General features: G+C 27.0%; 1 protein-coding gene across 3 annotated transcripts; it reads left to right on the forward strand.

Moving 5' to 3' along the window:
* Window positions 1-1,676: 1,676 nt before the first annotated feature.
* On the forward strand, window positions 1,677-27,140 carry LOC135925967 (putative uncharacterized protein DDB_G0282133). Of its 3 annotated transcripts, XM_065461579.1 has the most exons (12): window positions 9,995-10,151; window positions 13,766-14,043; window positions 14,258-14,830; window positions 15,115-15,619; window positions 21,319-21,645; window positions 23,601-23,835; window positions 24,071-24,387; window positions 24,628-24,810; window positions 24,939-25,533; window positions 25,679-25,860; window positions 26,227-26,337; window positions 26,383-27,140. In XM_065461579.1, exons 2-12 carry the CDS (start codon window positions 13,839-13,841, stop codon window positions 26,396-26,398), a joined length of 3,249 nt encoding a protein of 1,082 aa, XP_065317651.1. In that variant the 5' UTR covers window positions 9,995-10,151; window positions 13,766-13,838; the 3' UTR covers window positions 26,399-27,140. The 3 variants fall into 3 exon arrangements, with proteins under 3 accessions (XP_065317650.1, XP_065317651.1, XP_065317649.1); XM_065461578.1 differs by lacking the exon at window positions 9,995-10,151 and adding an exon at window positions 1,677-1,785 and having other exon boundaries at window positions 26,227-27,140; XM_065461577.1 differs by having other exon boundaries at window positions 26,227-27,140.

Raw genomic sequence — 27,140 nt, forward strand, 5'->3', positions numbered from 1 at the left:
ACAAAAACTATTCTTATTTTGTTTATTAAAAAATCAATAATATATAATTTCTTTCTGAAGATACTATTATTCTACATTTAATATTATAAATTTTAATGTTTTTTACGAGATATTATATTAGTTTTATTTTATAAATACATTAAAAATCATTTTATATCTCTTCCAAGGGATATTTATACCGACAAAAGAGTGCTTTGACTTCAAAGAAAAATAATATAGGCGCAAGGCGGCATTTAATAGAAAAATTCTTTGATCTTATTTTTTTTAATGCTCATTCTCTTTGATAATAAAATTTATTTTTTTTATATAATTTTTTAAAAAAATTAATAAATAATAGTTTTTTTAAAATGAATTTATTTTTATTATAATGTGTTTTTTTTGAAGATAATTTATTCTCCTATTTACATATTTTAAAAAAATCGTTTTGTTTATTTTGTATTTTGTAAAGGTTTTTATAATTTTTTAAATCATTATTCAGAAATAAATAATTATATGACCATCTTTGCCCTCCCTCCCTCCGCCTAAAAAAACAAACACTTTTATTAATATTAAAATTAATCTTGATTATAAATCTAAAAGTAATTTTAAAAAGTATAGTATTTGATTTATAAAATACATAATTACAATTAGAATAATAATAGTGTTATTTTGGTAGGAGGGCATATTAATCCAATGACATATATGTCATCTCATTGTATAATATGTCGAGAGAAGAACCTAAGCTAGAAAAGCTGTTACTAATTTTTTAAAACCTAAAAATAAATAAATAATTAGATTATATTTATCCAAACGAAACAAGTATTTTAGTGCATAAATTCTAAAAAAAATTTTGACCACATAATAAAAAAAATAAAACAGTAAAAATGCTACCATAAAAACGGAAATTAGGAAAAAAAATTTAATAAAAAAAATTCCTATTTAATTGGAAAGTCGGAACTCCTTTGATCCCTTAGTAAAATATATCATAAATTTATGAAATTTATTAACTATATTTCATACAAATTATAAAATGGTTCTTTTGAAGCTAATATTTAGTTTATAGAAGACCACATTTAATTTTATATAAAAATTTATTTTTTCTATAATTTCATTCAAGTATATAAAATTAAATTGTATAATACCACTAAAATAATATTTAAAAAATATATTATATGTATGTGAATAAAAAAGTCTTATTACATTTTGCCGACATTATATAGTAATTAAATTAATATTATATTATCTATATAAAATATTAATTTTTAGTTGTATATTAGCAATATTAAAGTATAATTACATTTTACTTTAATAAAAACTGTTTTATTTTTCTATAACAATTATAATTAATAAAGAAATATTTTTTTATTACATTTCTGCAAATTTAATTCAATTTTAATTTTTGCAAAAAAAAATAAAAATCGTTTTGGAAAAATTATGTTAAAATCGAATATTTAATCGTTTATATAATTATAATATAAATATAATAAAAATAATATAAACATACCATTATGATTTCAAGATTATAAAATTTTTCTTTACTTTTTTTAGTTAAAACTTAAAAGTTCGAATTATAAAATTTATCATAATTCATTCACATAAACAAAATTTATAATAAATTAATTATCGTTGAAAAGTAAAACGCTCAGGGTCTTATAGTCAAAATTAAGATATTAGAATCTCACAAGAAGAATAATTTTTTACAATTTACATTTGATTCGAACCGAAACTTATAAATCTAATTGGATTCTTATTATTGATAATGTTGAAAAATTCATTCCCAATCTAATAGAGGATAATATAATATAGGTAAATTATATAAATTATGATAGGTTATTTGATGATTTTGGTATAACCGGGATATATTCATATTTTTTATACAAGATTTTCCTGAATGGGTTGGGGGGGGGGCTTTGGAGATGGCCTTTCTCATAAATTTTATTTGAGAGCTTAGGCTTTTCAGGCCTAAAATTTAATAATTTACTTTTAGTTTTATCTTTAAATTTTTTTTTAATTCTTAAGATATTTCGATTCGTTTCAATTATGGTATAATTATTTTTGAAAGTTATTAAATTGTACTTAGTTATTCAAAAATTATTGCTTATTTATAATATTTATTTTATTCATCTTTGGAGCAATCGGTGAGGCAGGGTTTAGGGATATCCATTTTTACCAAACAATATTGAATTTTGCACATTTTTTTACTGGGAGTTCCCTGTTCCCCTGCATTGGACTTAAATTATATCCATTATCCATAATCTGAACTGATTAGGCATTTTAATTAATGTCTTCCTTCATAAAATATATTACAAGCCGGTCAGGACAACTTGTACAAAATTATTTTACGGGGCATGCCAAAATTTTTTTATAACTGGCCTAAAAATTTATTTGGCCAGGTCGCGCTAATCTCTAGTATATTGTGTCCTAGAGGTTTAGCAAATATAGGGTTATAAGATATTCGTAAGGGGTCGGAGCTTTTAAATAACTTTTAAATATAGATTTTAGGCCTTTTTGAAAGCTTTTGTTCAAAATATTTATTTTTTATTTTTTAAAAAAAAATTGGTTTTGCACTTTTTAAAATTTAAAAAAAATTATATACTCAATATTTAAAAATAATATTAACCTCCTATATAGTAAGTATATTTAAACATTTTTCATGTTATATTGTGTACTTATGTGTAGGTGTAGAACGGGGAAGGGTGAAAAACATTTGGCCTAAAATATTGTGGCCTTCTCTCCGATTAAAGATTTCAGCGACTAGAGAATAACATAGCTAAGTTATAAACAAATATTAATTTTTTATAAGTCTCATTACATATTTCGATCATATTCATTTTGTAATCTTTTTCACATAGGCTTATTATACTAGATTCGCAATTTTTAAAATGTTTATAATTAAGCCGTCTAGAATATAAATTAGGTATAATGATGCAATATAACATAGTAAAATATAGACAATAACCACAAACCTCTCGTTTCAAAGTCGTATGTTTTTTTAAGCATGTTGAATATAATTAAATTTAAAATATTAATTATTGCCGTTTATTACCATACTAGCTGACGGGGTTGAAGGGTAATTATTAAGTCTGTGTGCATGGTACTAAATATACTTTATTAATAAATTTTATATAAATATTAAAATTTAGGAGAAAAAGAGGTAAATTGTTGCAATGTATACCGTGAGCATGTATTAGAAATATCAAAATTTAAATTTATTATGGTCTTTGGCGGGCTTGAGAAAATTTTCCCAATATGGTTTTCAGGTATTTACTTATCTCCAGGCTTGGGAAAAAATTACAAAATTATTATGGGTTGACCAGGTTTGAAAAAAAAAATTTCAGGCCAATGTCTGGTCCATATTTAAAATTAAAAAATTTTCAAGCATATCTATTTTAAATTTTACCCAATATGATTTCTATCACAAATTTAAATTTTATTCTAAATATAAAATTAAATTTAAGATATTGTTATTAAATTACAATAGAAATAAATGGCAAAATTTTGGAAAAGTTGCATGGGACGTGGTTTTTTGATCAGGTCTAGCTGTGTCTGCAACAAAATTTTGAGGCCAGTGTCTAGCCCATAAAATTCAAAAATTTTGAAGAATCTCTCATTTTAATTTTACCCAATATGATTCCTATCACAAATTTAAATTTTGATATTTCTAATACCCTTAATGCTCACGGGTTACATTGCAACAATTTTACCTCTTTTTCTCCTAAATTTTAATCTAAAGCATATTTAGTACCATATACACAAACTAACTAATTACCCCTCAAGCCCGTCATAGCTAGTATTATATACTAGCTAATAATCTGTCAAGAATGACGGGGTTGAGGGGTAATTAGTTAACTTGTGTATATGGTTCTAAATATACTTTATTAATATATTTTATAAAAATATTAAAATTTAGGAGAAAAAGAGGTAATTTGTGAATTACACCTCATAAGATATTCTTAATTTCTGATTCATCTCTTATCGAATAAGGAAGACAAGTATGATGACACATCTTTCTTGATGAGCAAAGTGAAAAATATAATAACTAAGATACCAGAGCTCCCTTTAGTCGGCATTGCTGAGCTCGTCAAAAATGACGGGGAATGAGAATTTTCTACCTACTTTTATGATAGTTGTTACCTGTTATTTGAACATAGTATCCAATTTTTATTCTTTATAACCCCCTTCCTCTTAAGGCCAGGTTGTTAAAATATTACTGATCACCTATGCCTATTATTTAATATTAAATAAATTCCCAAGCAAGGCCCAAGGCAATAATAATTTTGAAAAAATTTCCCCAAGCTCCAAAAGTTCATAATAATTTTGGTAATTGAAAACTGGAATAAAATATTTAAAAAATCATAATGAATTCAAAAATACAAGCCCGTCATAGCTAGTATTATATACTAGCTAATAATCTGTCAAGAATGACGGGGTTGAGGGGTAATTAGTTAACTTGTGTATATGGTTCTAAATATACTTTATTAATATATTTTATAAAAATATTAAAATTTAGGAGAAAAAGAGGTAATTTGTGAATTACACCTCATAAGATATTCTTAATTTCTGATTCATCTCTTATCGAATAAGGAAGAAAAGTATGATGACACATCTTTCTTGATGAGCAAAGTGAAAAATATAATAACTAAGATACCAGAGCTCCCTTTAGTCGGCATTGCTGAGCTCGTCAAAAATGACGGGGAATGAGAATTTTCTACCTACTTTTATGATAGTTGTTACCTGTTATTTGAACATAGTATCCAATTTTTATTCTTTATAACCCCCTTCCTCTTCAGGCCAGGTTGTTAAAATATTACTGATCACCTATGCCTAATATTTAATATTAAATAAATTCCCAAGCAAGGCCCAAGGCAATAATAATTTTGAAAAAATTTCCCCAAGCCCCAAAAGTTCATAATAATTTTGGTAATTGAAAACTGGAATAAAATATTTAAAAAATCATAATGAATTCAAAAATACAATCAAAATAAGATTTTCATGGGTTTTGAGTTTTTAATCAGGCCGAGCCCAGGCCTGCAAAAAATTTATTTCAGGTCAATGTCTGATCCATAGTTAATAGTAAAAAAATTCCCAAGCGTCCAAGCTGATAATAATTTTGAAAAATTTTTTCCATGCCCAGCCCAATAAAATTTATAAAAATATTTTCCAAACCCAGCCCGACCCACTAATGTTAAAATCCTCAAACCTGGCCAACCCATAATAATTTTATATTTTTTTTCCCAAGCCTGGAGATAGGTAAATCTCTAAAAACATTATTTTTAATCCCACTCACTACTTCAGATCAATGCCAACCCATTAAGGCTAAAAGTGAATATTATTTTTGAGTAAAAATATATTTAAATTAGCTTTTACCTGAGATCATATTCTGTGTTAAATATTATGCCTAATATCTAATATTAAAAATTCCCAAGCCAGGTCCATGCACATAATAATGTTGGGAAAATTTTCTCAAGCCCGCCAACCACCATAATAATTTTGGTAGTTGAGAACTGAAATAAAATATATAAAAGTCATAATTCATAAAAATACAAGAATATGAAAGTTGCATGGGCCTTGGTTGATCAGGCCTGGCCATGTCTGCAAAAAAAATTTTCAGGCCAATGTCTAACCCATTTAAAATCAAAAAATTTTCAAGCATATCTATTTTAAATTTTACCCAATATGATTTCTATCACAAATTTAAATTTTATTCTAAATATAAAATTAATTTAAGACATAGTTATTAAATATAGAAATAAATGGCAAAATTTTATAAAGGTTGCATGAGACTTGGTTTTTTGTTTAGGCTTGGCTATGTCTGCAAAAAAAAATTTTTCAGGCCAATGTCTAGCCCATATTTACAATTAATTTTTTTTAACTCGATATGATTTCTATCACAAATTTAAATTTTATTCTAAATATAAAATTAAATTTTAGACATTGTTATTAAATTACAATAGAAATAAATGACAAAATTTCAAAAATATCAGCTATGCTAACAGCAATTGAGTTGATTAATATAAAATTAATATTTTAAATGTAATTATAATTCAAGTTGGTGCATGCTTAAAGCGTGTACTTTTGAAACGTGAGGTTTGTGGTTCGATGGTGGTAGATGGCAAAAAATTAACATTACACTATATAGTCTCCTTAATTTTAACAACGTTAAGATCATACGAAAACGATCATATTTGGATTATGGAGATTATATATAGGATATGTAAATATTATAAACGCATAAAAACATCATTTAAAGGGGTTGGTTTATTCTAGAGGATATTCCCGTCTATGTAAACGACTAGAATTTATTATTATAACGGAATTTAAGCGACTTAGTTATCATGATTCAAGTTGTATAGACCTCTATGATCATATCGTATTTTCTAGTATTTATAAAAATTAGGAATGTTATTTGTGGAAATGTAAATTTGTATATTCGGTACTTAAAATTTTTTTTTGGAGGAAGAGGATACCTTAATAATCATGATATTATTATATTAAAAAACATGACCATTCCTACTTCTAATGCTTTATTATAATAGAGGGCATTGTTTAATAATACAATAGAATCCATTTTCATTACTCATCACTATATATCAGAGACCTATAGAAATCCAATTTTAAGACCCAGAATTAAAGAAAATCCACATTTTTTTTGCCCTGATTTTTATTTTTAGCCTCTTATATTTTAGAAATATTGGAAGCGAAAAATTCTTAGATTAATCATATGATTTTCTAACTCGTTAAATGATGATTTAAATTTGTTTTTAAAAATTGGTCTGACCCATCTTTGTAATATATTTTTAGGCCTAGCCTAGAATTTGGAATTCATTCAATACAGGTTCTGCAGGAATTATATATCAACTCCCAATTTTGATTGCTCCTTATAAATTATGAAAGTCTTCATGAGATTATTTGTATTTTATTTTGTAAATATCGAAAACATGTAAAACACTTTCATTTATTATCGTTATCAATGTTCTAAACAAATTCTATTTTTTTCAAAATTTGTAAAAAAAAGAAAATCCATAATGTAAAAAATAGGGATCAAAATCGAACCTCAAACATTAAATCGGCATTAACCGATATTGTTTACAAAACCTAACCGGTACCTAAACTGCTAAAATATTTGTACCAGAATATCTAAAAAGGCTGTTTACCGGTTTGTATATTTTCTCCGATTCGGCAATAAATAGTAGACTCAAAATCTAGATATAATTCCCAAAATTTATAAGTTTAACAATAATAGAAAGATTTTATAATTTATTTGAACCATTCTATCTTGTAAATTAGACTGGGTTATAATAAAAAATTTTTAAATATATTGCCTAAATTCTTACTAAAAATATATATAATATTTTCATAATTTAAGAATAATCATGGACATTATTCCGCAATGTCCATGAATTTATGCGTGGAGCATTTTATTTCCCTAAACATTTGATCCAGGACACTTTGCTCGTTCCACGGAATCATGGAATTTTTTCTTACATCTGATAGATTTTTGATTTCTTTTAAAGATTTTTACCAATAGATCATATAATTCTTAAAATTGATAATATTCTAATAAATTGAGTTCTTAAAATTGATAATATTTAAATTAATTGAGTTCTTAAAATTGATAATATTCTAATTAATTGGGTGGCAACGTAGTATATAAATATCATTTTCCAACAGATGATTTGATTATTACCTTTAATTGCTTCTTTCTATAACCTTTGTTTTAATCGATAACGCGAGGGAGAGGGGGAAATCACGGATTGACTCTAGTAACATAAATAAATGGATGAATTTATTAGAACCATTTGTTATTTTGAAATTGATATTTTGTCTTTATTTTTTGCCTTTATTTTTTGCCATCTAGAATGGTATTTGACCCCATCTTTTTGTAAAGATAATTTTAATTTTACAGAGATCTTTAGAGGTCAAACTAACCCGCCCGCCGTATTTGATTTTTTTTGCACAGCTTGGTTTTGAAATTTTTAAACCCCGCTTAGACCACGATTTTTGAAAGTGGTCATTTGTATTTATAGATTATTTCAAAAAGGAAATCATGAGCAGTAAATAGATATTAAATGGTACATTATGTTTCCAAATGGCTAATTATTCGAATTTATTTCGAAAAAATCGGTTCAGTCTTTTTTTGTAAAAAATATTTGTAGGCTCAAACCGAACTGCCTTTGCAATTTTTTATTAATCAGGACCTGCTAGTTTCCGATTTTTTTCATAAACAAATAATTCTTATAGATTTTGTTACAATGTGTATTAAATAATTTAATTCTGAGTGATTTTAGTATTTTTTATTCGCTTCGATCATATCCACTTCATTCATTTAATAAAAGTTAAAGACACCAAATTGCCTGTCAAATTGTTCTTTTTGAATTATAAAAATCATTTAGGCTGCATTCAAAGTGGAGACGGATCCGTTTTTACATCCGTTCCGTCAAAAGTCAATCTCATTAAAAATGATATATATATATATTGATTTTCATTTTTAAAAAATTATAAGTAACGTTATAACGCTTTATATAATTTGCCGCATCAAAAAGTCAAAATGTTTTGACTTCAAAATTTGCCGGATCCGTTTTAAGACGGAAGGTATCGGAACGGACGCACTTTGAACAAATATATCATTTTTAATGAGATTGACTTTCTGAACGGATGTAAAAAACGGATCCGTCTCCACTTTGAATGCAGCCTTACCCTCTCTTTCAAATATATTCATAATTTTGAATCTTTTTTTTTATTTCGTAAATTTATTTTCTTTTCAATTATATTTTTATATATAATATAATGTAGTTTTATAATTTTGTATTTTTGAAATTAAGTTTCTATTAATATTTCTCCTTTATATATAATTTAAAAAAAAAATTAAATCTCAAAGACATTTAATATAATTTAGAAAGCCTCCTTCCAATTTTATAATTTTCGTTTTTGCAAAGAAATGCAGCCACCTTCCAATATCTTTTTTTAAAAATCCTATATTTTCTAAGTTAATATGCGTGCGAGTTAGATTCGAATAAGTAAAGTGTTTTTGCAATAAGAGTTAATAAAATTTTAAATTTAATGTCTTCCCAAATAAACGGGAGAGGGAGTAAGGGGGGGGGGGTATTTTATTCATTATATCTATTAGCTGGATGGTAGGGGTAGGCTCAAAGAGTGTAAAAATTGTTCAAGGTTAGATAACGACATGTTGTCTTTAAATTCATTTCTCAAGAAGACTTTAAAACTAAATAAAACCTTTTTTAAAATTGTGGAGGAAATTTTATGTTTAGAGCCCTTGCATTTCTTTTTTTTCAGGCATAGTGTCGTTAAATGGCTCGATTTTAGTCGATTTTTTAAAACGGACCGATACGAAAATATGTTGTTGAATTTTTGTTTGACTGGATCCAAGAATTTTTCTGGTTATTCTTGAAAATGAACAAATATTAGGAAAATAAATAAATTTTGTTGAGGTGCCTGAGTTAGGTTCGATCTGAGAAATTTAACAAGAAAATATCTCTCCGAGTCTCCGATTGGACTTGCATCAGTGCATGCAAGGCTTTTCTATTATGTTGTAAAATATACTCCCATAAATAAATATGGGTGTTGAAACTGACAACCTTAATTTCTCTACTTACTCATTAATACAAAAGTCCTAATGTTTATAAAACTAAGCACACTATTCTCCTTACTTATAACCTTTGATTAAGAAATGTATACTAACGTATAAATAATATTTTTATAATCTTGATAAAATACATAGTTAAAAAAACAATTTAAAATTATACATACCTTACCTATTATAAACTATCATGATCTTATTACCTATCACATTTTTCTATTTAGAACAAACTTATTATTTACTAATTAAATTTAAATGTAAAAAAATGAGCACTTTAATTACTAAGAATTTAACTGATTTAAAAATAAAAATATTTTATTATTTTATTTTAATATAAAATGTTATTTAACGTAGAGAAGGTTAGTTTGGGTCCATACGATTTTATTACAAATAAATAAACAAATGATAAAATATAATAAATAATTTTAATATTATTTTTTTATAATATAAGCCTGAATATTCATATGAGAATATGAAGAAAGATATGCAAACTATGAGCATGGGAAAATGTTTCTTATTCGAATCTTAGACTTATATTTATTTAAATCTATATGTATTCATAATTATTACACAGGTTTTACATTGATTATAACATATTTATATATTTATTACTTTATTTAATAAAATTTTTGAATTTTGACATTTAAATTAGATTAAGTTTTGGATACTATAATTTTATTGTTTTTTAGTAATTAATTTGGGTTATTTAATAGCTATTGCTATATAGTTCTTATAAATGCATACACTATAATTACCATGAACCTAAATTATATTATTTATATATAAAAGAAGTGACTGACTTCAAACTGAAGCTTTAATATTATTTGTATATCTATCTAAACCATTCTCAATCTACTTGATTTTAGAATTATATGGCAGTCAATTTTTTATAAGTCAATTATATAATATATTTATGGGGAATAATATGATATAAATTAAATCTTTTTATACACTTGCATTTTAAAAACTATTATGTATTTTTGTCTATTTTTCTTTATTCATAATTATCGGTTGATTGGAAAAAGGTAGCAAAGTACAACAACAAAAATTAACAAGATAATTGTATTTTTTTACAAAATACAAGTTAGAGATCAGCATAGCCCAAGGATAAAAGCTAAAAAACCTTTCTGTCAAATTGGCAAACTTATGTAGAATTTTTGTTGTGCTAATCAGAAATTTTTTGCAAAATATTTTTTCACACTGGGTTGGCTGGAAAATTTTAAAATTTATCATCTCTCCGTTATAAAAAATAATTATACGGTGGGCCGGGAAAATTCTTTTAAATATTTTTTAGACTGGGATATAGAGGTAAACATGGGCTCACCAGACCTCAAAATTTTGTTTTTACATATGTTTTGGCTGGGCTGACCTCGTTGAGAAATTTTTTTTAAGAAAATCTTCACAAACCAGACATGGTCATTGCTATTAATTTATAAGAAAATACAATTTTTATTTTTACAACAAATATTAATTTATAATTGACATTTTTTGGTAAATATTAACATTTTCCCACCTACCAACAATACCAATGTTTTCCCCCACATGTTAAAATGCCCTAATCCCTCCTCCACTTGCTTAAATACCCTATTTTTCCTCCACTTGTTACTTTAGCATATAAATCCCAAATTATAAATATATTTAATAGCCATAATATATCCAAACAAAAATCGATTTTTCCTTTCACATATTTCATTAATAACAAAATTTTACCAAAAATAATATAATAACTTTTCTGCTCCCTCTGATTCAAACAGTAATATTTTTTTAAAAAAATTTTGTATTTCAAAAAAAAACATTAAATTTTTTTGCCTTATCTCCCTCTTCTTTTTTTACAATTTTTTTTCTTTTATATTATATCCTTTTTTTGTTTAGCGGTTTGCTTCTTTTTTTCCATAAAAATATCGAAAATTTCCTTTGTAGAAATTTTTTTAACGTCCGACTTTGGTAAAAAAAAATTTTTATACTATATTATAGATATATTAGTAGATTTTCATTTTTATGCTATATTTTATATATTATCATTTTATATTATATTTAATCATTCATTCATTATATTTATTTATTGGCAAAAAAACAAACAAATGAAAACAAGAAAACCAACACGTAAAAAATTTAAAATGTTTTGATAAATCCTTTTTGCTGCATTTATAATATGAAAAAAAGTTATATTTCTTAATTACATTTGGTTCAAGAAGGGTGGTAAAAAATCAGTATAAATATCGGTATCGGATCGGGTTTAAACCAATATCGGACAGGATCGGTGAAAATAAGTGGATCGGCACAGTCCTAATTATTGTTATCACTTTTTACCTTTCAGACCTTTTTCTCTAGTTCTACTAATTAAATTCATAAAATCGGTATGGAGTTTTAATAAATAAAAAATAATAATTTTAGAATAATTTAATGCCTGATTAGCAAATGATATTTCTTCAGGCATCCTGTGAAAGTTAAAATATAAACTAATAAGGATATTAAATTTTTGATAAATTCCGAATGTCATCGAATATGGGAATAATTTAAGAGATACTTTTGGCCCAGTAGGATGCAAAAGATTTATTTTTGCCTCTTGAATTGTTTTTCAACAATTACGAAACTTAACTGCCATTTATTATCATATGCGCATATGACTTATCCACGAATAGCATCATATGGTATGATCACATTTGAAATTGATATCATATTTATCAACACGTGAATATGAATTTGTTTTTTTACTATCTTGATTGATTGAATAACAAATATAGATTTTTTGAGTCCCAGATATGGCCCATGCAATAATAAATCGTCCCCTAAGACAATTACATCATAATTTTCATTTACGAAGTATTCAAAATTTTTTTGTTATAATAGAAAGTCATATGAGAAAATAGGATAATTTGGTTTTTGAAGGCTAGCTCTTCTTGCTAATCTTTTCACTGTAACTCCAATCCCATCGTTGCCGTCTTCCCATGAGCTGCTTTAAAAATTGGACTCAAATCAGATCACTAATTTTCTTAATGTTTTATATAATAAAAATGTTTTAAAAAATTGATTTTATATAGAAATTTAAAGCGCTATCTATATTTTTGGGTAGCATTATTGACGATGTTTATATAAATCCATTTCTTTATGAATTTTATTGCATCAAATTATTTTTAAGTAAACGAGTTATAGAAATTTTTTTTTCAAAAGAATTGAAGTGCAACATGTCTCCTTAAAAACAATTTAAAATTTTCAACTGTTTTCTAGATGGCTATCTTTAAAAATTATCCAATTTTTTCCGTTATCTTAATTAATCGTCATTTATTCAATTGAAAATGATATTTCGTTTACAAATTTATTAAGTTTTTTAATATATATATATATATATATATAAAATAATGTGACAACAAGAAAAGTAGAAATAAATCTTTTTTTTATTTCCATGGAGATGCGTTTGCACTTTACTCCTATTATCTCAGAAAATATTAAAGCTGAAGGGCGAAAATTTTGTTTTTGGCATAACATGTAACCATCATCATTTTTTTTAAAATTAAAATCTAAAAGTGAGCTCAAAGTCCTTATAAATTCATTTTACATGGTACCCTAGTTATTTTTGCATTAAATGTCCAGTATATAATCGATCCTAAATTGTTATAAATTTTATTTATTACTTGGGAAAACTTTTTTAAAAAGATGTTAAACAACTATAGGTGTTCAGAGAAGATTAGTGTTGTTAAAACGGTAAACTCAGTTTTTTATCTATAAAAATATTACGCAAGCCTGAAAATTTTGCTAATAGAAGGAGCAAAGACCTAGACATATAGTATCGAAATTTCGAAGCTTAGTCAATATTTTTCTGGCGAAAATATTGAGTTAGCCGTTTTTAAAAATCGGCTCAAAACGAGCCGTTTAACAACATTAGAGAAGATTACTGACTTAGTCTTTTGGGGAAGTAGCTTCCGGTCTGGACCTGGCTCGACTCGCTCGGATTATAATTATATTGACCTAACAATATATTTTCTTCGCCAAATACTAAGCCGAATTGAATATATATGAGAATAATTCGGACCAGACTAATATTTCTTATATCCTACAGACCACGGGCAGGCCGGACTTGAAAGGCTCTAGTATCGATATAATTTTTTTTAAAGTGATCCAGTTTTACCGATACAAAGTTGATATCGATATGTTTATATTAATCCCTTTACAAAAATAATTTAAATTCAGAAAACATCAATCATTTATATCCTAAAAACCACATGAAACTCCACAAACCTCATCCTTATTATGCCTTCCCCTGATGCAATCTCATTTTCACCAAAATTTGATATATCAAAATCAGAAGAAAATACAAATTCATTTTGAATCGGATCAACAATTTTTTACAAGTTCGAATTTTTTTCCTCCTATACCTGGCAGGAAAGCGGACATTTTTTGTACAGATAGGACGACATCTTTAGTAGCTTCACAAGGAAACTCCCATTCCAACCAGGACAGGAAAATGGGTATTATTTTAAGTTTTGATCATATTACTTATAGGGTCTAGATTTGTGTTTTGAGGAGATTGATGTAAATTTTTTCAAAGAATATAATGATATTATTAAATCAAGATTAATTTTATTTTATGAAATATGAAAAACCTGATATAATTAGAGCACGTTAGCTTAATTTTTAAATTACCTACCTTGGCGCTGAAGTATTTATTTATAACTATTATAGCCAGTTCCGGTTCTAACATGCCCACTGATGACCTGATGGAAATGGCTCGTTCCCAGCTCCTTTCCCTCACCAATCATATCCAATACCAGCAAAGCCAGATCTCTCCTCAAACAAATACGGATTGCACCCGTTACCCGAACCCTATCAACAATTCTCTCCTTAATCCAGAAAATTCCTCGAATAATATTGACTCAGCCTTCCCAAATGAATCTGATAGGATAAGCTTAGAGGCCCTCAAATGGGCCAAAGGACTGGACAACCTGCTTAGAGACGAAGAAGGCGTCAGGTCTTTTACCAGGTACCTCAGACAAGAGGGAATATCGGATTATTCACTCATGTTTGTTTTCGCTTGCAGGGGACTCAAAAAACGTAATAACTCGATTCCTAGTGGCGCCATATTATTACAAAATTCTAGTATTAATAATCACAATGAATCTTGCAACGAAAATAATTGCGAAAATAATCCCGTGACAACTGTTGCTACCAATAGCAGTGGTAATCAGTCGGAATTAAATTTACTCAGAAGAAGGGTCAAGGCTATTTATAGGAGCTTTTTGAGATCATCTGCCCCAGGTTATAAGTTAAAAGATTGTTAGAATTATTTGGAAGAGTGAGTATAGCATGTTATTTTATCGAATAATTTAGTACTTATCATTTTCTTAATATAATTTGCCTATTAAATTTTAATAAATATATTAGAAAGGAGATACTGGCTAAAGCCATAATTATTCTTTAACTTAAAATTTTAAATTATGATAAAATATTTTCTCTTGATTCTAAGAAATTTTTATAATAATACTATCCATCTATGTATTTTCTTGTTATATGTATCTCCAATTAATTTATCTTTCAATCAGGTATCGACAAAGACCTTTTACCCATAACCTCTGATTGTCGAAAACATATCAGAGACAAAATCAATCGCCACTTCTACGTCAGCAATAACGGTACCAATAACCAAAATTCTTCTAAAATCAATAATAGCCTAGGTGATCATAATCAGCCTCCCATTAACCCCCAAAATAACCTATCGAGAAGTTATAGCCCGATCATAGCAGATGATGTATTCGACGAAGCTTTGGATCAAGTCGAATCACACATTGCTCGAACTTCCTACCTTGCTTTTCTAAAAAGCGATCACTACCTCTCCAAACTGAGGGGCGAGGAGGAAAATAGCGAGAATTCCCAACATCATCATCAATATCAATTCCAATCGATTGGAGATTTTGCTACGGCCAATCAAAATCAGTTATCATCGATATGCAGTGATCACAAAATTACCGATACATCTTGCTGTGCCAATTATCAATTGCCCACTTTGCACGAGGATTCGGAACTCGATTTACCGCCCACTTTTTTCAAGTATTTAAAATAAATTAATAAATTTTCTATTAGCCATTTATTATAATTATTGATATATAATGGAAAATCTTACTTTCAGGCATTTTTACATATTTAATCCTGCACGAGAAAAATATCCAGATACCTGCAAAGGTCAAAATTATAGGCCTTGCCCAGCCTAATTTAAAAATTGTCATTTTCAAGCCCAGCCTGATCAGAGATTTTTTTGTAAATTTTTTGGCCTAGTCCAAAATCTTTAAAATTTTGTTTTCAATAATTTTGGCTGTATTCTCTATTTTGTAAATAGTTTCAAAGGGTAATTGAAAACATGAACAGTAAATAATATATGACGCTTCATTATTGAATTTTCCAACAGATTAATTGATATAATTCAAAATTTTTTTTTATAAATCATCCCAGCTTGGATTTATAATTTTTTAAAATTTATAAGCACGAGGATTTTTAATTCATACCATTTTCGGCCAGGTTCTGGATGCAGGTTTCTGATTTCTTAAATTTATCATCTTCAACCACATTTTTTTTAACATTATGTTTGTCCTCAAAGTTACTGGGCTTAAATCTCTTCAATCACAGATTATTTTCATATTTGCTACGAGTCATTTTGAATTTTTTTGTTACTTCTATAAAATTTAGCCAATATATTATTACAAATTTTTTAAATGTTGGAACATACAATAGTTAAAGAATGAAAATAGAAAATCAAGTATTTGGCAGGCGTTTTTTTATATTTAACTCTTTAAAGGTTTGTGGGGTATATCTGCACTAGCGATCTACAAATGACAAAATACTCAGGGGCCGTCTTTCAATTTTTCACTAAGGTTGCCCATCCCGATCCATTGGTCGGGAGTTACAGATCTCTAATATGCACCTCAAATTTTAAAGTCTTACTTCAGTTAGGTAATGGTTAAAAATTAGGGGTGTACCGATACCACTTTTTGAAGGCCGATCGATCCGATATTCCCGATATTATATTGATATCGGCCGATTACCGATCCGATATCATATCTAATTTTGTATTCTGTAAAGATACCAATGGTTTTAATTTTTAATATACTTTTTATTATTATAACATCTTTAATTTAACTATACCATAACTTATGTCATTTAAATATATTATAATGATCAGTTATAGTTTATGTTTATATTCAATTCAATTGCAATTCTAAAAGTATATAAAATATTTTTATTGTTAAATCTCTTTTATATAATAAGTAATAACATTAATCTATATACATAATAAGTAATAAACAATTATATTATGAAATTTAAAATAAATATTTATAATAATATTTAACATTAATATATCGAAGATTTCTTTTTAGAAATACCAATATTTCCAATTTATCAGAGGTTAGCTTGCGGCGATAGTAACTGTCAATATCACAAGCTTCACTAAAAACAGATTCTGAAGAGATTATTTATCAGAGGTCAGCTTGCGGCGATAGTAACTGTCAATATCACAAGCTTCACTAAAAACAGATTCTGAAGAGATTATCGCACACTTTTATAAACAGAATGCTCAAAAAAATAATATGGCAGAATGTTTATTAATTTATTATTACTAAAAAAATATACATAAATGGATTTCGATTTTATTTATAAATTTTATTTTTGTTAAAGACGCCAATTTATATCGGATCGGATCGGGAAATTTTATAATATTGGCTGATAACCGATATCTTAAAATGGGTGAAATATCGGCTCGATTCGATCTGATAAAAATATCGGTACATCCCTACTAAAAATAAGTTAATTTCACTTAATATAACATTTTTACCTAAAAAAACCAGGGATGTAAACCCTTCGACAAAAAAAAAGGGTCCGGGTACAGAAATAAAATTTGAAAAGACCCGTGTCAAGGGTCCGGGTTCAGGGAACATAAAAATAATGATTCAAAATAAGATTTTTTTTTATTTATTTATTTATTTATTTATTATACTTCAATATATACAATATACATATTCATAATTTACAAATGAAAAATTTTAAAATGAAAAATTTTAAAATGAAATAATTTATATTTTAAATATTTTATTCAATCACACAATCATAATATCTTCTAAAATATTATCCTTGAGATTTCCATGTAAATTAGATAATATAAGATGAAAATTCACGTATACCCTTACCTAAAATAGAGATAACTTTATAAAATTATTGTACTTGCGATGCCGGTACAGCCATGAAGATTCTAGATAAGATATATAATTCTGTATATATTGAGTTTTTTTCCCAGAATTTTAAAATATTTATATCCTTATTTATGCTCTTAACTTCTGAGAACTTTACTATTAAAGTTGCAATAGGCATTTTTTGATCCTCCTTTCTATCTGATGATAATTTGATTTTTTTTCCTTAAAAGTAAAATTTAAAGATTATCAATATTGCATCATTATTATTATCACTACTATTAGTAGGTATTGTCGTAACCTCCAATATACTGTAGTTTTGAGTATGCCATAAATCCTTAAGATGGTCTTTAGCCATTTGTTTTTGCTCAATATTCAATAAAACTTGATATCGAGGGTCTAAATATATAGAAGCATATACAACACTATTTTGCAAATATTGTTGCTTCGAATTTTCATGTTTTCTAATATTTCGTATAAAAAGAACTGTAAATTTTCCTAATTCTAATCGGTATCTGATCCATATGCCATAAAAATTAAATAAACATAATTGTTCTGATTTTAATCTTAATATTGTTATTTTTAAAGGAACTAATACACTAGTTAGGTCCTTTATTTGGCAACAATCATCTTCCGACAAAATGACCTCACATGCTCCTATAATAAAATCATTACAGAAATCTTTCAAACTTAATAATCGTTCTAGCATCATACAAATTGAGGAAGAACGTGTTGTGCATTATCATTTAAATTAAAATATTATTACACAATTAACTTTAAAAAGAATCTACATATTTCTATAACATAGCATGTTAAAAAATTTACATAATAAAATATTATTACCTACACTAATGATATCAATCTCTAAATAAAATGGAAGTCCAGGAAGTAAATTGAAAGAAAAACGCGAAGATAAAATAAATGGTTTCACAAAAAAAGTTAATAAAATTTATATTATTTTTTAAAAAATATTTTTATTTAAAATTTATATTATTTTTAAAAAATATTTTTATTTAAAATTTTTTTATGACACCTAGAACCCTTGGACCCTCCACTTTTAAAAAAGGTCCGGGTTCGGGTTCAGCCAAAATACAAGGGTTCAGCGTCCGGGTTCACATCCCTGAAACCTATGACTAAAATAGAGCAGTCACCAAACTATAGTTTACAAATTAATATATAGATATTTTTATCTAATTTTTCTCAGTATCTTCTATTCTTAGTTAAATTATACTTAATCAATAATTTTTTGAATTTTCTTCTGATCCAATCCAAAAGAGGTCGATTAAGCACCGACAAAATAACTAGATTGCATTTGCTGATAAACTCGATTCAAATAAGAGACTTTTTTGAAAATTTTTCGGATTGTGGAGCAATCTGAACTGGTTGGCTGACCTTTATTACTGTATATAATAAGAATAATAATTTTAAACACTTTTTATACAAAAAAAAACTTTATTTATATTAAATGTTAAGAATTTTTTAAAATATGGTATCTGAATTATGGAAATATTTTACAATAGGCAAAGATAATTTTGCAAAATGCGTTATCTGCGGAACTCTAATTTCATGGGGAGGAATAATGAAAAATTTATTTAATACTACCAATATCCGTAAACTTTTCTTAATTATTGTAGTAGAAATAAAAAAATTAAATTAAATGCATTTCAATTTTTTGCATAAAAAATATTGATTTCTTATAGTGAAGGTCAACGGTCCGGTCCTATCGGCCTTAGACCGGGACCGGACCGATCTTTTTTTGAGGACCGTGGTCCGGACCGGTCTTTTTATTTTTTACGGTCCGGACCGGTCTTTTATTATTATTTAAGTTTGCTTTACTATTCAATAAATATAATTTTTTTCTATATTTTATTTTATGATATTTTTCTAGAAGAGTTATTTTAGATTATGATAATTTTTATTTTACAATATGAAAACCATAAGTTTGTCCAAGAAACATTTTACTTAGAGTCCCAATAAAAAACATAGAGTATGTGTTCACTGCAGTACCAAATTTAATGTATCGTCAGCAACAAGTAACAAAATAATTGTTTATAATTTTTTAAGCAATAAATTAATCAAAATATGCAGTATTATTATTAAAATATTTTGGTTATTATTCACATAGTTCTATTTTTTCTTAAGAAACTGTCTGAATAATTCATTGTGAAAATAACTTAACCTTATTCTTAATAAAATAATTAGGTACCTTCTGATAAAACATAAAATATATACTTCAATGATGAAAATGAAAATATTGCAAAAACACAATCTACTCTTAATTTTAACATGCCCTCCACAAGCACAAAATCACTTTCTTCAATACCATTGGATAAATTTTATTGTTTATATAATACTCTTATATTTAATAAGATGATAAAACAAATCAAATTAGGTTAAAAAAAATATGTTTTTTATTTAGGACCACCGTCTGGATCGATCTTTTTCTTAAGGACCGTGGTCCGGTCTGGTCCGAGGATATCGGTTCAGTCCGGACCAAAGACCGGACCGTGACCTTCACTAATTTCTTAATTAAATTTGGTTCAAAGGGGGTGGTGAAAAACAATATAATATCGGATCGAATTTGAACCAATATCGGATCGAATCGGTGTTAAATATGTGGATCGGCACAGCCCTAATTTTAACTTTAAATTGATAATTATTTTAACATATAATATCAAAACTAACATAAATTATCATTAAAATGATATAACATCTTGTAAAATAGGATTCTTTATTACACCTAACCCACTTGCATTATTACATTATCTTTCAAGTAGTGTTGTTAAACGGCTCGTTTTGAGCCGATTCTTAAAAACGGCTAACTCAATATTTTAGCCAGAAAAATATTCCCTAAGCCTCGAGATTTCGCTAATAGATGTCCAAACCTTTATTCCTTCTACAAACAAAATCTTCAGGCTTGCGTAATACTATTCTGGATGAAATATTGAGTTAGCCGTTTTAAAATCGGCTCAAAACGAGCCGTTTAACAACACTACTTCAAGGTTAAAATCCAAAGACTAGATTTTTTTGACTCTGCCATTATTCATAAGGGAAATTGCGAGATTTACTAACAAAAAGATCAATCGTTCCTTCTCTTTTTAAATCCGAGTTTGATTGTATATTATTTTACAAGTTAATTTTTAGGTTATTTCTTATATCATACTTAAAAAAAGAATAAATTTTTGTCATATTTTAATTTTAGGCTCGAGTTGGGTCGGGTATATGGAATTCATTTTATGGTCAGGTTAGTAAAATGCTTTTCTTTTGAGTCGAAATAATTGTTCTCTCAATTTTTAAATATTTTTCAAGCCCATAGAAGGACCTGAATTATTTTAAAAATTATTGGCCCCGGCTTCAGGCTAACTAGAAGAGATTTATAGATATGGCAACTTTTTAAGGTTTCACTGCACCATAAATTAAAATATCTTTACCCACTTTCTATGTAAATTTTTTTAAAATAAGTAAAAATATATCACTACTCCTTGCCCTATATAAAAATTCTTAAAAATTTTTTTTTTATAGCCCTAGTTCTTATTTATAAATAATTTATTTTTGTTTTCCTCCACTTAGAAGTCATCCGCAAAATACTGAATCCTCTACCAAGCATCAGACAATATCGAACAGAGGTTATTCAATCGCAAATCCAAACGAAAATTTCATAAGTACGCGTTCCAAAACCCATTACAACCCGTCTTATTCCACGAACGTGGTTCCCTCGGCTTACATGCCTGATAGTGGTTCTGACTTTTTGAGTACAAGCGAAACATCTGGTTCAGAAATATCCTTTGCTCGGCTAAATAGAAACACCAATACTACTAATAATAAAAAAAATTGCGAAAGTTTAGAAAACGAATCAAGGAAAAATAACTCCTGTATTAATCACGACGATTATAGAAGGTAATTTTTTATTTAGAGCCATAAACGATCCTTCTGTTGCCCTAACTCATTGCATTATAAGAATATTGGGGTAGGGGAGTCATTTTGTTGAATATTATTTATGATTTAAGCGGTTTTTTACAAAAATAAAAAACGTTCATAAATAGGGTGCGAGTTGTTATTAAACCTTATTATTTTGTTCTTCAGTGTAAAACGAATCAAATTGCAAAGATTTTACTTTTGTTTTGATTAATAAATAATCTAAAAAGCGCGAAATTAAAAGTTAAATTCTGATAGAGACTTTACTAGCAAATAAATCTTGATTCTATTTTTTATTTAATATTGACGAATTATGGGACTGTTAAAATTTGAATCGATTAGTGTCACAAAATCGCCTAAAAGCGCATGTTGAAATAATATTCGTTAGGGTTTGAGTCGACTTAATTTTTTTGTATCCCTCAAATTTGAGCCATTTTTTCTAGTTTTGTACGTTCGTTCACAACTTTTATCAATAAATTTTCATTTATTTAATTTAATATAAATAAACGCCTTATATTTTTTTTAACTCTATATATTAGCTATGTTTATAAATACTTATATAATAAATAGTGAATAAAAAAATACTTTTATTATCATAAAATTTAATTTTTTTTATAAAATATATAAATTTTTTAAAAATAATAGTGATTTGGATTATAATTACTAATTTCACATTAAAAATAATTAAATTGTAAAAATATAAACTATTTTATATCTATGCATCAGAGACCTTATGGGCCTTAATTTTTTGACCAAGCCCTGCCCAGGCCCGCAGTAAAAATATTTTTTAGGCCCAAGCCCGGCCCACCCATATCTATCTAATGTTAAAAAAAATTTCCAAGCCCATGATAAGTTTCAAAAAAATTTCCCAAACCCGGTCCAAGCCCATATCCAAAAATTTAATTTTTTTTTATTTAATGAAAATAAACAATATTTAAATATTTTAGGCAATCATTTTGTTTACAATACTTAAATTTATTATTATTAGAAGAAAAAAAGGCAATAGCAACTGTTTTAAATAATCTAAATTTACTAATTTTAGGCCCAAGCCCAAAATTTTTTTTTTAATCCAGGCCCGCTAAAAAATATTTTTAAATCCAGGCCCGCTAAAAATATAATATTAGACCCATACCCGGCCTGCGGGCCGACCCATGAAGGTCTCTGCTATGCATATAATATATAAAATTTAATGATTTTTTTACATTATGAATCTATTATAATCATAATAATTTAATACCTATTAAATACACTAAATAAATTTTTTAATTGGCCATTTATAATTATATTATATAAAATAATAAATATTGCAATCAAGTGTCTCTTTAAATAAGAGCTTGAAGATTTTGAAACTGATATACTTTTTTGACACATTTTACATTTGTTAAGTCCTTGAATATAGGTTGTTATATTTGGTTGATAATGTTAATTATTTATCAAATTCTGAATTTTTAGAATCAGATGATGATGAAATAACAACATCCAAGCTTGCTAATCTATAAAGTATAAATAATAATATTCTAGTGACAGAAATAGTGGCAGGTTAAAAAAATTCAAATGTGATAAAGGAACATTTTTTGTTAAAGAATTCGGATTAATATTAAATCAATATTTTTTATTTTCAGATGAATAAAAATAAGAGTTATTTTTTTAAATTGAACTAACATAAAAAAACGAACGCGTTCGTATAAAAAGGAACGCCGTTAATCATTTTTTTCAAAAAAAAAACAAACTTCGTTGTAACATTATTTTTTCTTATAAAGTTTTGATAACCAGCTATTTTGTAACACTAATTGTGACCCTGGATAGGCTTTTTTTATTTATCATCCTCAGCAACTCTGTGTGAAATATAGGTATAGATAAATTACACTTACAAATATATATATACTATTATTGCGATTTAACCAAATTTAGTATATTATTTTTTAAAAATAACTTAGCAATTCAAACAAATCAGGAATTCCCAAACCTTCTTCCAACCTTAAAAACAAATGTTGTGACTTCAAAAATGAGTCAATTGAACATCACACGAATTGTAACAATTTACAAACGAGTAATTCTAAACATACGCATTCTCATAAAGCTAGCACTGGGTCAGCCAATTTCTCCGACAGGGCTATCAAAGAAATGGCTCTCAAAAACTCCTTAGACCCTGATCCCTTGACTTTTATACCAGTAATTAATACTCTTAATGATTTTTTTCCATTATCATTAATGATCAAAATTTTGATTGAAATGCAAAGTGAAGGTTACGATCGCCAAAAGATAACAAAAAATGATGAAAACGAATAAAAGTCTAATATAAACCTTTTTTTTTAGTAATTTGAGAATCTGATTTTGTCTGGATTTATTTTTGGAAATATCTATTTATTTTCATTTTTCGAATTTTGCAAAAACTTAATTATGTAAGAAAATGACCCAACCTGCCAACACCATGCCTCCATCAGACCCCAAAGTTTTTGCTGCCCTGCTCACTTCCAAGCTGAATTTTCTCATCAAAGACAGCGAGAAGACTTGCAAACTAGAACGTTCCCTCAAACGGCTACAACTCTGTCCTAGCACGGAGGTTCACACTATAGGAACAGTCCCAGCTGAGTTTTGCAGAATCGCTGAGGATCCTAATAACAAGACAGACGAAACAAGCCAATCTATATTGGATGACCACGTATCAAGGGTATGGAAGGACGATAATTCACCACCCCTCTCTCATAAGGCCATTAACAACAAGTTTTTAATTTTACCCATTTAAAAAAAATTATTATATTGGCAATACACCATATTTTTAAAAAATTTCAAATTAATTAATTATATAGTTGAGTATTTCAAATATAACTTTTTCATTAGGGTATCACAAAAAAATTAGTATTTTTGAAAATTATCAATTATATAGTTATGGGAATTTAAAATTTAACCTTTTCATTAGAGTATCACATATATTTACTCATTTTTATTGTTTTGGTATCACAGAATTAAAAATTGGCTTTCTCACACTCATCAATATACCTCAAATGACACGGATATCCCAATAAATAATCAATATTTGTCTCCTTTAATAAACGCAAATGCATCGACTAATGCCACGAACAATGCCCTCAATATTGCCAATGTTAAATCGTGTGCACAAAATGCCTCCCAACAAGTTAATATAATGTAAGTGTTTATTATAAAAATATTTACAATAAGATTTTATACTAGACAAACTGTTTTATCAATCATGGGGTAGATATTTCATATAATACTCATTTTAACGTTTTCTTTTCTGATTATACAAACCAAAGGTCGACACCTCAACAAAATCGTCCCGTGGTTTATAACCTTCAGAAATCCATCCTCTTAAATACTAGCTATAATAATGCCCCTTTGCAAAATTCTCTCAACTCTAGCTTAAATTCCGGCAATTTAAATAAGTCCAATAATTTAATATCGAGGTTAAATAATAACAATTTCCTCAAGAGAAGTAGTAGCACTAGCAGTGGTATAAGTAGCTTAATGGGAGGCAACAATTCAGCATGTTCCTTTAATTATCCTTTACCAGGAAAGATTTCATCTCGAAATAATAACCAATCGGTTACAAATACCAACAACGATAAATCCCATATTTATTCTGAGGGAGATGGTAGCGATTTTGCCATGCCACTCAATGCTTATCACAATCGAAACTCGTATCTTCTTAAAATGAACAGTAGTGATATGTGCCATAATCCTAATACTATGACCGATTCAAACGGTTCGAATAATAACATTGCGAATAGCAAAAATTATATTTTAAGAAACGATCACAATCTGAGCGATTGTTACTACGAATCTAGCTCTGCATTTGCTTCAGAGATGGAAGAGGAGAATTCGGTTGTTGCCTACAATAATAACCAGAAAGTATATGAATATACATCATATATTCTACGATTTATAAGTAAAATTTAATCGTTTTGAGCTTAGTTTTTTAAATATTGTTTAAATGTTCACCAAGATGCTACATATTTTTACTGTAAAAAATTATATTAATATTTTCTTTTAAAAGATCTCAAATAGCAATCAAAACCTTATAAACAATTATGATAATCTAAAAGAAACTAACAGCAAAAAAACAGTGATAGGCTATTACTTTTGTAACGAGCCAGTTCCTTATAGGACCAAAATATCTGGTGCGGATGTAACCTTAAAGCAATTCAAAGCTCTTCTCAGCAAAAAGGGGAATTATAGGTATATTTTTTTTATCACATTCTTTTTTATGTATTTATAACTTGCAGAATTTTGGTTTAAAAAAATGTAAGACTTATTTATAATTCGAGTGCAATCGTGTTATTTGGGCATTATATTTTAAGTTTCTGATGAAATCGATTTGGGCTCATGAGGAACAATCAGTTAATTATTTGAATTTCTATTGGCATAAGGTTTACAATTTTACATTACAAAATATAAAGAAAATTTGTTAAGGAACAAAAAAAGGCTTGCGCAAATTATGAATTATATTAGATTACATACCTCGTTAGATGGATTTTTATAATTTAATTCCATTTTGGTATATTTTAAATTCTTTACATATAATGGTTATAACATATTTTCCAGATACTATTTCAAGAAATCTAGTGACGAATTTCACACTGGTGTCATAAACGAAGAAATATCAGACGAAGAACAAATTTTACCATTATGGGAAGGCAAGATTTTTGCTAAAGTTGAATCACTCGAATGATTTTCTAACCATCATGATGAGGATTGCGATGAATCACTCGAATGATTTTCTAACCATCATGATGAGGATTGCGAAAATTAGAAGAGATAATTTTCAAGCCTCGTGATAGAAAAATTAAGGAATTTTTAAAGAAATATTACCAAATAAATTACATTACCTTAACCTTATAAAATATTTGAAAAAACTCAGTTATTTTTTTTTGAATTTTAATAAATTATAATCTTTTTTATGTATCTTAATGAAAAAAAAATTACGACAGTCAAAATTTTTTTGTATTTTTTATATCATCAACATGACACTAGAATCCTAACAAACAGTTTTACAAATTACGATATAAAAGAATACTTTATAAATTTGTAATTATTGTAACTTATATTTTTTATAATGCAAATTTTTTCATAAATTACAACATTTTGTAAAATAGTGATATCGGTGTTTAAATTTTTGATTCTCAAACACCTGTATATTATTTTTTAAATTTTATAAAAAAATATATGGTAATTCTTATAACAGACACTTAATTGTGTTATAAAACTATTGTTTAATGTGAACAAACAATTATTGATAAAAAAATTCCACCGCATTACATAAACATACTATATATTATTTAAAATAAAATGAACCACACACTACACACACATTTTTTATATTATATTTATACACTATAATATGTATATTAATTTATTTGAGTTGCCAAATGAAACTCTTCATTACTTTATTTTATCAATCTTTTATATAAATAAATATGATGATAATATTCCGAATAATAAATTTTATTTAAGAAAAA

Source organism: Gordionus sp. m RMFG-2023, chromosome 3 (genome assembly GCF_954871325.1).
Source record: "Gordionus sp. m RMFG-2023 chromosome 3, tfGorSpeb1-WG-v2, whole genome shotgun sequence".
NCBI classification, from domain to species: Eukaryota; Metazoa; Nematomorpha; class Gordioida; order Chordodea; family Parachordodidae; genus Gordionus; species Gordionus sp. m RMFG-2023.